This window comes from Merops nubicus, unplaced genomic scaffold (assembly GCF_000691845.1).
Source record: "Merops nubicus isolate BGI_N331 unplaced genomic scaffold, ASM69184v1 scaffold48843, whole genome shotgun sequence".
NCBI classification, from domain to species: Eukaryota; Metazoa; Chordata; class Aves; order Coraciiformes; family Meropidae; genus Merops; species Merops nubicus.
In genome coordinates this window covers 1,517-13,910 of record NW_008599349.1, presented here as the reverse complement: position 1 = coordinate 13,910, position 12,394 = coordinate 1,517, and the positions used below count along the sequence as shown (strand labels likewise).

Below are 12,394 nucleotides of genomic sequence, written 5' to 3'. Positions count from 1 at the left end.
CTCCAAAAAAAAAAAAAAAAAAAAAAAAAATCCCCATTTTTCAGTCATTTAAATTGAACTGCACCTCTTGGTTATTTTTATTCAGGACAGTAAGAGCAAAGTAGCATTTCCAGCTGTATAGCTTCTGATTTAATTGGCATACTTTTCTGTCCTAATAAAAAAATATATTTTGTTTTGCAAGTTTTACACCTAGAGCATTCCACATATATATAAACTTACATGTCCAACGACATTAAGTTAGAGATACCCACTACAAAGCCCACTAAGTTCCCTATCTAGTCTTTTTAAACAGCCTAGCCTATGTCTTATTAGTATCTTTAACCATCTGTTAAAGATGCAGAGATTCTGGAAACAGAGAATAAACTTTGATCGAAACATTTCAATGCTGTACTGAAATAACATATTAAAAAGTTGTGCTTTTTGTAGTTTTTAAGAAATTTTACTGGTTTGAAAGTTCACCAAGTTTAATTCTTTCAGAAACAATTAGCAAAATAAACCATGCCACATTATCTTATAATAAGAACCGAAGAAAAATAATTAGGAAACAGTAAAGAAAGGTGAGCAAAACACATGAGAAAATACTTGTCCCCAACCAGAAAATTCCTGTAAGCACCAGAACCTGCTACAGCATCAGAAAATCCCACATTTTGTTGTCAAGCACATGAGCCACAGAGTCCACGTGCAAGTTCTGCCCGAGAGGAACGAGCAGCTACCTTGTTAGAGACGCTCAGCATTTCCTCTGGCAGCAGGTAGAACTGGCTGACCACAGCACTGTTGTTCTTAAAGATCCCAACATCATACCACAGCCGATCTCTTGCTTTTACTGGTGCCATCTGTCTTTGTGGAGTTTTCTAGTATTTGAAGAACATGTTATGTAGACCACCCATACTTCAACATAATGTAAAAAAATAATGTTAAGACTCTACTATAGGTAAGAGACAACCCCCTTTTATATCAGTGCTACCTTCCTATACTTCAAATGAACATGTATATATTATTAAAATGCTCTTCAAAATCAACTAGTTCTTGTACACTGATTTAGTCACAGTCCATCATTTAAAAAGCAAACCCAAAACCAGTTGAGATGTCACTTCTGACATTCTAGTTTAAACAGGGAGGGGGAGGAGTTTAAAGCTGTAGAACAAGGTGTCTGTAGCAGCATGTGGTTCTGAGTTAATTTCACTCAGAGGTTGTTCTACAACATGGTCCAACACCAGTAGCTCTACGTGGGACTGAGCTATATAGCTCAGCCCCAAACACACTCTCTTGGAAGCTGCTGCTCCACTTGCTTGCAGCTGAGGACAGGGCCTCTGCTGGGGCACGGGGCGATGGTGGTGGAGGGCATGGGAACTGTTCCTGACTGACCCAGGGAGACAAATGGTCCTTCTTGCTTGTCTCCAGGCAGCAGGGAGTGTGCTTGTGTGGTCCGTGTGCCCAGCACAGACACGCCATGGCCCTGCTAGCATGGAAAAGGGGCAGGAGTGGCAGCTGCTCTTGGCAAAAGTACACTTTAGTAGCAGCTGCCTCTTCCCATCCTTAGCTCCTCTCTTTTGGTGGCAAGAGTGGCACCTTGGGTTTGTGTATGAAGTTGTAAGCAGGTGAAATAGGAAGCATTTACTTTTTCAGGCAGTATTTACAGCTTGCAGTCCCCATCTCCTCTAGGGAAAAACATCAAGATGTCAGTTTAGGTTTTGAACCCACAGATCAGCAGCCAGCACTAGTCTGGTCTAATATGTACTTCATTTTAAACTCAGTTGTGCATAGAGAAAAACATTTTACACCTGCAGATCATGCAGCACAAACCATTCCACTGTGCCAGTTCATAAAAATGATTCAACAGCTGGAACACATACTTGGATCTCCTCCCAACGACCCAACTGCTCCTTCGACTCCAATCATACCCACACAATGCCATTAGTTTTACAACAAGAATGTTTACCCCTGTATTATTCAAGTCCTAAATATATATTTTTCTTTCAGAGATATAATTAAAGGAAAATAGAAGAGCTATTACAATTAATGAACAGAACAATAAATACAGCAAATTGATTATACTTCTTCAGACTTACAGAGGAGTGCGAATCATTTGTCTGTCCAGTACTGACCCTTGCTGAAGGCATGACACAACCAGTTTCAGCAGCTAGAAGCAAAAAGTTATATTTAAAAAGCTTCAGTGATACAAAAAATTTAACACAAAGCCGACAGAGTACAAAAGTTGACCTCAACAGCCATTTACAAGTATTTGTTGTAAAAGTATGCCTTGGATTACTTTTGCATGCAGTTCTATTTATAACATGAACAACTAATTGTGGCTTGCATCATATTTGCAGAACAATTGCTAAGAGCCTGGCGTTTGCAGCAGGCTGCTACAGATAAACACAAACAGAAGGCAGGGCTCAAAAACCCCTGAAAAGTAACAAAATTATAAAATCAATATGAAATAATTGTGAACAAATAATCTAAATACCAGATTGAGGCATATACTGATGACATTTTATGAACAGTTTAAATATGAAATCTTAATTTGAATGCACTGTTTCTCGTATCAATAGTCTGAATTCTGACCATGAGCAGTTAATAAACAATCCTAACAAATGGGAAAAGAACACTTATTATATGGGATCTTAAAAAAAAAAAAAAAAAAAAAAAAAATCAAAGCACATGAGCAACAAAAGGGAGTATCAATATTCTCTACTTGTGTTTCTGGGTTTTGTTTTTAAAATACAGTACTGTTTGGTAAAAATTACACTACTCCCAGCATCAGTAAGAGAACACAGTTCTTTTGTTAACACTCAAAACAATGATCAGGCATAGCCTGTTGATACTGACAAAAACCAAAACCTGAAAACTACTGATATATTTAGTTTCTACATTGCTGCTTATTTCAGATCTTTCAAGCAGACTGTGAAGGGGTCACCACATTTGACCCAGCAGTGAGCCAGCCACCTGACCTGGCCGTATTTGTTACAGAGGTCAACTGTGTAAACTCAAAATATCTATACTATAAACTATCTGTAGTCTTTTGCTGACTAAATAAACAGACAATCACTCAATGAAAGCCAATGTGCTATGGGCACCAAAACTGACTGCTCCTGCTACTTAGAATAGGCTTCTGCATAAATAGATTTAAAGGACTCTTCACCTACAGGAAACAAAGTGGTTTACAAACGTATAAAAGGAACATCCTGATTTTAAAAGATGTTTAAATCACGGCAGAGGTCATCCAGGCTGCCCAAGATCCTACACACACACAAAGCCCTATCTCAATCCCAGCTACTAGTAAAGATGGGGATCCCACCACACTAGAGGAACTCTGATGGCCTTAGATATATATGGCTCAAAATACAGTATGTGAAACACATTTCAAACCTTCAGATTTTGAATTGAATGTTGTTAGTGAAGTTTCATCTTTAACAAGTGCCCCATTTGTACTTGATGATTCAGTTTTAACAGCCTGCTGGGTTACCATAGTTTGTGTGCTGGAGACAGTACTGGATACAGAAGCATCAGGATTTACAGTTCGTTTGTCCAAGTCATGTAATTCACCTACATTTGCTGAAGTCTGAGGACCTTAAAAAAAAGAAAATATTAACCAGAACTCAATATTGATAACACCTAACAATTCTCAACTTCATCTAATAGCTTTAGTTTCATATAAAACCAGAGTTTAGCTCAGATGTAGGTTAGGACAGATCTGATTAACTGCTAATGCTTTCTTTAGGTATATAGCTTAACAAGAATCTGCCTGTGCAGTCATAAAATTATATGTAAACAGTTATATTAAAATGGTGATTTCATTTGCTTTACGCTTATTGTTCTATATATATTTGGTTACAAAAAGATTAATTTGAAAAAAAAAAAACTAATACAAAGAAAAAGTATCTCAATAAATCAGTATCACAGATTTGTGACAATCAGCTTAACCACTGTGGAAGTTTGTTTCTCACTTGGCACTAAGACCCAAAATTTCCACACAATGCTGAAATTACTGTGAAGAAAATTAAAATCCAAGAATCTGCAAATAACATGAAAGAAAATAAACAGATCAGGTGGCTGAGTCTGGACTCCCTACACCGAACTTAAGGCACTTCAGTGAAATGAAATCTTCTATTTCCTCTACAGTCAGAGAGAAACACGTTCCTCTCTGTTACCCAAAATTTTACACCAGCTTTTCCCTATTAACAGCCAGAAGTAGTGTCAAAGAGCCTGAAGTTACTATCACCTTAATGTTGCAAAATTAATAGGGCCCTGTCAGTCTGTTCTTTGATGTTAAAAAGGGCTATTTATGTTTAAAAAGACACGTTTGCCATTGTAATAATTAATATATTCAGAATTTCATGTTCCTTGCAACATTTCAAACAACTTAAGATTTCATTTTTCCTCCTTTCTTCTAAAAATATGTACAGTAATAATTAGCATGAGTTATGTAGGTTTTTTTTCTAACTACAAAGGTCTCCATTTCAAATTGCAAGACAAAAAAATCTTACTTCATGTTTATGAGATGAATTTTAACTCTCAGTTTTTCATTAATTTTTATTCTATAGTCATCTTACTTGAAGTACAAACAGGCGAAACAGAAGGGGCATTTGATTCTTTGAATCCTGTAGCATCTGCATGGTTTTTCATAGTCTCCTCTGTAATCTTGTTTTCAGGTGCTGCGACCTTTTCTTTTCCTTCTACTTTTAATAGTGAGTTTGATGAAAAGGAAACCTGGACCTAACCAAAACAACACATTTGTTAATGTTTAACTGCAAAGTTCAGAAATGTCTGTTGCAAACATGGCATGAAAATGCTTGCTCGAAAACAACAAACAAAAATCCTCCAACAAATCCCCCTAGCACTTTAAATTAAAGCAAGAAACCAGTCTCACCATCCACTTTATCTTAGACATTACAAAAGATAAGTCTCTGACTTGGAAGTGTCCCTGACGTGCTAAATTTTACCTGAGAGTGAGCTCATATTCTTATATTATTACATGGAAGTTCATTAATGCACATGTTTAGTCTGTTGTGGGGGACTTAAGGAGATTGGGGGGGGAATTAAAAAAAAAAAAATCACAATTACAGAGGCTTTCAACCTTTGCTTTATGGAACCCATACAGACGTGAGGCCTTACAGAATTAAGAAAAATTCTAAACTTCTAAAAATGTGAACCTTTGGCCAGAGTTTGTCCTTCCTCTTAAATTGGCAAAACAGTGGAACATGTACAACTGCACAACCAGAACAGATAATAATTTGGTTTATACCATAGTAGGAACCTACAGCTAAGCAGACCACCACAAAAACACTAACAAGGAAGGAATATGCCTTATCATATTTGCCTCCCACATTAATTTCACCAACATTTTGAGGATGAATAGTATTTCCACTGGTACCAGGCTCTCGGTTAGCATTCTGGAAGTCAATACAGTTGCAGTTTCCTTTCTGCATTACCAGGAAGAGGACTTTTTAAAGACTGTCTGGCAATCATAAAAGTGAGAAGGATGTAAGAAAACATGACACCTACTTCAGGTTCAGGTGTCTCTTTTTTGTTTAATTTTTTTTTTTTTTTTTTTTTCTCTCTCTCTCTCTAAGGCCTAAAAAGTATACAGGGACTTTTAAAACTGAGAAAGTGTTTTGGCAGTTCTCTCACTACCCACACTACTTTGCCACTTAGGCATTTTTCAGTTTACACTTACATTATTAGGAATGACATTATTTGTTTGGCTGGGATGATCCACCTTCATTTCTGGATAAGGGACACTAGGCAGTGATTGCAGAGTTTGATGTAGAGAAGAGCCACCTTTTAGGTAAACAAAAGCAAATTCCAGTCAGTTACATAAAATTTAGTATTATGTTGCTTGGAATCTATTACAGTAAGCAAGAGGGAGACCTGAAGTTGCCCAAAGGAAGACTCGGTTGTAAGACTGAAATGAAACCTCACGGCCAAACAGTCAGATAAAATGCTTTTCTCACATCACAGCCAGCACTGTACATATACCTTCATATTCAGTTAGCTGGCCAAAACTGACAGAGGCAAGTTAAAGCTGAGTTTTCCATAGCCATGCTGCACACATTTTGGGAATAACCAAAGAAATCGAGTCTCTCTCAAAATAATTTTTTTTAAAATAACCCCTCATATTAATTAGCTATGCAATCCTCTACTTTGCATTTGCACAAACATTAGTGTCATGTGATCTGACTACTACCTTGTGAATTCAGCACGGATGTCTCAGGAAGCCCAGTACCAGGTACTCCAGCCACCGATGGCAGCGGTGAGTCAGCATGTAACTGAAGAAGATATCCTTCAACTGTAGGTACTTCATCCCATTTCACTTGAAAAGAGTTGGTGGTAGCTCTGATCAGCTGTACCTGTGATGGTGCTGGAGGTTTCTCTACAAGAAACCAATAAAACACAAATGGCATGTTTGAAAATTGCCCTCCATCAGTTTAAGAAATATCTACGTAATGCCAGCAAAACCAACAGCTCCTTTTTTACTTCTGTACACTAGAGATCAGATTCAACAAGAAACAGCTGTCAAAGGTGGCAAGTCAAGTCAGAGAATTAGAAAGTGTCATTCCAGAGTGTTCAAAAATGCTGCAGTTTTGATGCTTTGTTCTTTAATGGCTATTCTGCTGCCACTAAGTCTTTGGGGTGTATATACACCATTATAGGGATTACAGAGACAAGAGATCTGTGTCCTTTTCTAAAAGGCCGCATGCAGCTCTTTAGCTCCTAAAGCTTTATGTCTTCCTGGAAAGGAATCAGAGAGGACTGCACTTCCTTCTAACATGTTCTCTGTAGCTGAAGTGAGCTTTCCCTCAAACTTCTTCTGCAGAGGCTGAAGCCTATGCATGATTCAATGCCAATGACCTGCTCCTCTCAGTTGCCTGTATGCCTGACTAGGCTACACGCTCAAGCACATCCTTTCCCTGCTACTCTTCATCTTCTGACCTTCCTGAGGGGAAAAAAAAAAAAACAGAAACTATGATCTCTTGACTATGATCTCTTGACTGTTTTGCAATCTCCAGTAACCATTCTCATGCTTCCACTTGAGCAGGCAAAAAGCTCCCTCTCAAAAGTACTATTCTAGTTCCCTCTCTCACCATACCATCTCAGTGTCCTGCCATCAAGCCAGCTACTCGTGAGTGATCAGTGCTCCAAAATTCCTTTCAGACTCAGGAAAAATGTGGTCCCTTCCCAGATTTGACAGTATCTTTTTGCAGTCCAAGGCATGAGGAAGCAGCAGCAGCAGCAATGATCCCAAGAGAAGGAGTGGGTTGGTAAAAAAGAATAAGTAGCAGCAGAAAAGGCCACTAAGAAGAGAAGCCAGGAACCTCAAGTTTAAGTAGCACACCCCCTAGAACCTTTTATCTACTGACTATGGCATGCAATGCAGAATCTAGTCACAACATTCTTTCAAAGGCATTAAACAAGCCTTCCTAATTTTTTTTTCAGTTTAAGTTATAGCTGTGGCCTTCAAACAATCAACAGTGAACCACTTTTTATTTAAATAAGCTTTAAAATGTAAATAATCTTTGCGTTTGCTACAGCTTTAGATGTTCTGATCATACCAGTTTCCCCTACGGTATTAAAATATGGAACATAGTAAAAGTCTCTCATTTATTTCTGACTCACCAGTATCAAGGTACCAAAGATCTTTGCAGCACACTTGATTGTTCCAAGCTTTTCTGTAACCATCTCTACCACTCCAGATATACAGACGAGTGCCAACTGCTACAGCACAATGTCCTGCTCTTGGCCCTGGTAACAAGTTACTTTTGTCCTCCTGGCAATCCGAGATCAGACCTATCCATTCTGTCGTATCTAGTAAACAAAACTCAAAAAATTTAGTTTCTAGATGTTTTCCAAAACAAGCAATACAGATGTTAATACACTTAACTGCTCAGAGAAAATTAAAATAAATCACCTCTGTGTTTATAGACAATTGCATTTAAATTTGCAAGATTACGAAGCAAAGGCTGCTTTCCAATTAGTTTGCAAGATATGATCAGTTAATACAGGATGAGTTTTCTGACCTCTGGTTGTCTCTCTCAGGCAAATACAAGATCAGAAGTTGAGGATTCAGGGATAGTACTATCACGTTTAGAAAAAACTCTTTTCAGGATCTGTCTCTTGTGTTCTTCTATAAATGAAGAAGGAGTATTTATATTACTTAGACTTAAAGTTTTATTAACAAAGACTTGATTCAGCAAACCTGCTGAATGTTCATTGAGAAATCATAATAATAACAAAAGCACTTCTTAAGAAAGACGTAAAAACACAGCATCTTCTTTAATCAGCAAGGATTACAATTGTGTATCCCAGAACTTTTCTCAGGGTCTTCAAAATATTTATTCTACTCTGTTAAGAAAGTATTAATCCAAAATGCCCACTCCCAGAAAGGCAGAAACACTAACCCAAATTAAGGTAAGAAAATGAACCGGTGCATTTCCATTCACCATCATGAGCAGAAATTTCACCTCCTGCTGACTGTGGAACCCATCCACCAAACACATACATTCTGAAATACGGGAAAAGAGGGAAGAGGGAAAAAGAAAAGAAGAGCCAGTTAACATCCAGATCTGCTGCATGTGCTCTCTCAAACTAGGACAAAATAGAAAATTTCCAGTGCTTTATAGTTCTGGTTTACAGCAGACTTTATTTGCAGCTACTCTCTTGAGAAAGTTCTCTTGCAGACATCTATCTTCTGAATTGTTTTTTAGTAAGCTAACTGATTAAAAAAAAAAAAACAAAACAAAACATGAACCTAAATACAAAACCAAACTCCGCAAACAACTTCTCAGAAACAAAATTTAATACTGTATCTTTTTACAAACGACCGGACTGCTAGTACTCTCAAAAAAATCACACATTTACACAGAACTTTTACAACCCACTAGTGCAGGCCTCTCAATAAACCACTCTAAAATTAGAAGACTGGTATCTAAGTCAGATCCCCCAAATTAAAAACATAATGCAGGCTATACAGGACTAACATTTTAAGCAAATGATTAAAAGCTAAGCTGCTGGGTCATAAGACACAGAGCTTTCACATTTCCTTCTCCTCACACAAGCTTGTGAACTGATATAAAAATGGATGGAAACCCATGTTTAAAAGTCCATTTTATCAACAGTACCTGCCAAACCAAACCATTTTGGCAAGAAGCAAAGTAATGAGGAACAGACTACAGAAAAACTGGCCCTCAAAAATGTGGTATGGTTTTGCCTAGAACTAGTTCTACTCTTTGGGCATTTTCTTTGTGCAGATAGTCCATTGTGTCACAAACACAGAGACACTCAGATCCAGCTGAGACCGCCCCAGAATGCACAGAGGTGCATTAAGAAGCTCAGAAAGCTGCTTGTGGGTTGGGCAGATTGCCATGCTGGATGGAAATGCTGACAGTTTGATATCCTTACATTAGCAATGGTACTCTTTCACTTCCACCAAGGTAGGATCACAGGAGCAGAAAAGTGCTCTACAGGGCTGATGGTTTACACTGAGCAGTAGTGGGTAAGCATCATCATTCTCCTACTAGGTGTACCTTTCTAGAGTTGAGCTTTTAACAACAGACATACTTGTTTCCTATTACATTGGCCGTGTGGAGACTGCGAGGAAGTGGTACTGTCCCTTTAGTTTCTGGTCTTGACCAGGTCATAGTTTCTAAAAGAAAAAGAATAAAAACCCTCAGGAAGCTTGTTACTGTGTATTTCACCACCTGGATTTTAGGAGGGAACAAACCCCTAACATTCAACAAACCAAAACTTCACTTTTTTTAAGATGGCCTCTTTAAGAAAGAAGGCGCAACAACAAGCACTTAAAGCTTCTTTTAAAAGTCACAGGAAATGCCGACAAACTAATTGTTTATTAGTTTATCAAAAAGATGTATTATGGTTTCATTATGTTTATTCACATTGGTTATCATAGTGACAGTCTTTAAGGCACTCTAAGGAAACAATTACACAGTGCAACCAAAATGAGTGAGGATAACATATGCAGACAATGCTGTATCTATTTAATTCCAAAAATTACAATTTTAACACTGTGGTGTATGTTCCAATAATATCTGCACACACCATGCCATTAATCTTTACATATTACAGTTTTGCCTCTTGACCAGTAAAGCCTCTGCACTGACTTCTATTGCCAAACCAACTCACCTATGTCAAGCTCCCAGAGATCATTAAGCCGACAGCCACACATGCCTCCAAAAATATACATCTTTGGACTGCCCAAATCTTTTCTGCAGTATACAATGGCTGTGTGAGATTCTCGAGGAGACGGCAAGATCCCTTTGGTCACAGGAATACTCCAGCCGACAACGCCAGAACCATGTTGCAGCTCCAGTTCATAGAAATCATTTAAATATCTAGGGTATTATTGTCAAAGTACGAAAGATTCACTCATAAGCAAGATTACAAGTGAGCTTTAAACCCATACAACTTCCAACCATTACAGACTTCTGTCTTGGGAGAGTGTAGAATTTTAAATCTCATAATATTTGATGGCATTGTGGAGAGTACCAAAACTAAATGGATTTAAAACAAAAAACGAACTTATTATAACTTGTTGCCTCTAAGGAAACATGCTTTCACTTCATACGTGATATATCACATTACATGAGAGAAACATTCAACACTAGTAAACAGCATTCTTAGCAGAAGCCACTGCACAGAGACAAACTTGGAATAAACTGCAAAGCTGTGAGAAATACGTGATGATATGGGACACTGGACATGAATTTCTGTGACTCTAGTGCAACAAAGGTGAAAAGAAGCTGTTTCTTTCCTGATGTCTTCAGGCTGGCCAACAGGCAATTAGCCATTTGCTGCTGAATCAGCAAGTTATTTTTAGATAATGGTCTTGGCATTCATACCAGATACCTCTTGTTTACCGAGCTTGAAATTGGCAGTTTATAGCTCAGTGGATATTAGCACTCTGAACTGCAGGCCAACTGTGGATGTAAAATTCAGCCCTATATCACTGTCTGTCCGTAATAAAGGCAATTTCAGCTGTTACTTTAAAAAATTTCCAGATGAATTCATAACTGTTTTGTACAGCATTACAGACGAAACTTCCATTGTGAATTTCCTGATGACTCACAAGACTTTGCTGGTTTCAGTAATTCTAACAAACAAGCCACTCTTAAGAGCATCACCCAAAACCTTAGGAAAAATACCAAAGCCTACTTGGCTTTGGTAAAATTCTGAGAGCTGTCAGTCAGCGTTATCATTGTGGGACTAGCAGAAGAAATATTGAAGCTTCACAGGCATGTAACCACTCCACTGCACAAATAATCCAAATGTGAGGACGTGGGATGCAGAACAGCCTCCCTAGAAGGTTCCTCTTCAAAGTTGTAGCTAGTTAATTTATTTTTAAAGACATTGAATTCAAACCAAATCAGCATACCTGGGAACATTATTATTCGAATCCTCGCTTTCGTTTGCCAAGCCACCAAATAAATAGCACTTGTTACCATATAAAGAAAAGCTGTGGCCAAGTCGAGGGCAAGGTGGCAATCCAGTGGAAGGAGCTTGAGGTTTTACTTTTTTCCAGAGCCATCGACTTGCCTTAAAACAAGAAAAAGATATTCAGAAATATCTTCATTTATAGTCATTCATAGTCAATAGAATGCAGATAATACTTGTATATTTTCTGAATTATTTTTAAGGGAATGCTGGGGTTTTCTTCCTTAGGATATACATTGAAAGGGACATATAAGAGCTAACCTTCATAAAACATTTAACATTTTGTACCTTTAGACTAGATGGAAGTCTCTTTTTCAAAGCTATTTAGATTTTGCCCATCTTCAGAAACTATTTTAAAAGTTTATTCTTCCTAGAGCAGAGCAAAGCTCACCTAACTTCCCTCAGCAGGTGGTAATACAGTGCGTTTTTTCATAAGTAGATAAAGTAGTCCTCAAAACCACAATCATCTTTCCTACCTGTAATTCATATAAATCATTACTGTATCTTCCATATTCAACCATTCCTCCAAAAACTAGGATTCTGGTACCATCACAAACAAATCCGTGTGCTGCACAGCCTGGAGGAATATCTCCCCTTACAGCAGGAAGGAACCACTGATTTGTAACTATAGGAGAGGGGGGGAAAAAAAAAAAAAAAAAAAAAAAAAAAAAAAGAGAGAGATTTGTATTGTTAAACACCTCTGCTTTCTAACCTTTTACCTGTAGATCGGGCTGTTTGTTGAATACTAAGTTTTAAATGAATTAAAACTTTTTTATTTAATGAAAGGAAAAGCAAACACACCTATCAAACCAATGTTACTCAAGACATGAAGGAGCACACGAAGTCACTGTAACTAAGTCAGTTACCAAGGGTCACCTAGACTTGCCAAAAAAAAAAAAAAAGAGGCTAATGAGGAACATAAGTGCAGTTCTACACAAAAGAGATA

The 12,394-nt window shown here is 37.7% G+C and overlaps 1 protein-coding gene across 1 annotated transcript in view; it reads right to left on the bottom strand.

The window, feature by feature from the left end:
• Positions 1-12,068, bottom strand: part of HCFC2 (host cell factor C2) — a 14,729-nt gene extending 2,661 nt beyond the window's left edge. Inside the window, exons 1-12 of the mRNA XM_008937322.1 lie at positions 11,925-12,068; positions 11,390-11,550; positions 10,141-10,349; positions 9,559-9,643; positions 8,400-8,503; positions 7,618-7,806; positions 6,188-6,373; positions 5,678-5,781; positions 4,554-4,716; positions 3,370-3,570; positions 2,070-2,140; positions 714-851 (exon numbers count right to left, since the gene is read on the bottom strand). Of these exons, the coding sequence (XP_008935570.1) occupies positions 714-851; positions 2,070-2,140; positions 3,370-3,570; positions 4,554-4,716; positions 5,678-5,781; positions 6,188-6,373; positions 7,618-7,806; positions 8,400-8,503; positions 9,559-9,643; positions 10,141-10,349; positions 11,390-11,550; positions 11,925-11,969 (1,656 nt within the window). The 5' untranslated portion in view covers positions 11,970-12,068. The remainder of the gene's footprint in view (positions 1-713; positions 852-2,069; positions 2,141-3,369; positions 3,571-4,553; positions 4,717-5,677; positions 5,782-6,187; positions 6,374-7,617; positions 7,807-8,399; positions 8,504-9,558; positions 9,644-10,140; positions 10,350-11,389; positions 11,551-11,924) is intronic.
• Positions 12,069-12,394: the final 326 nt, after the last annotated feature.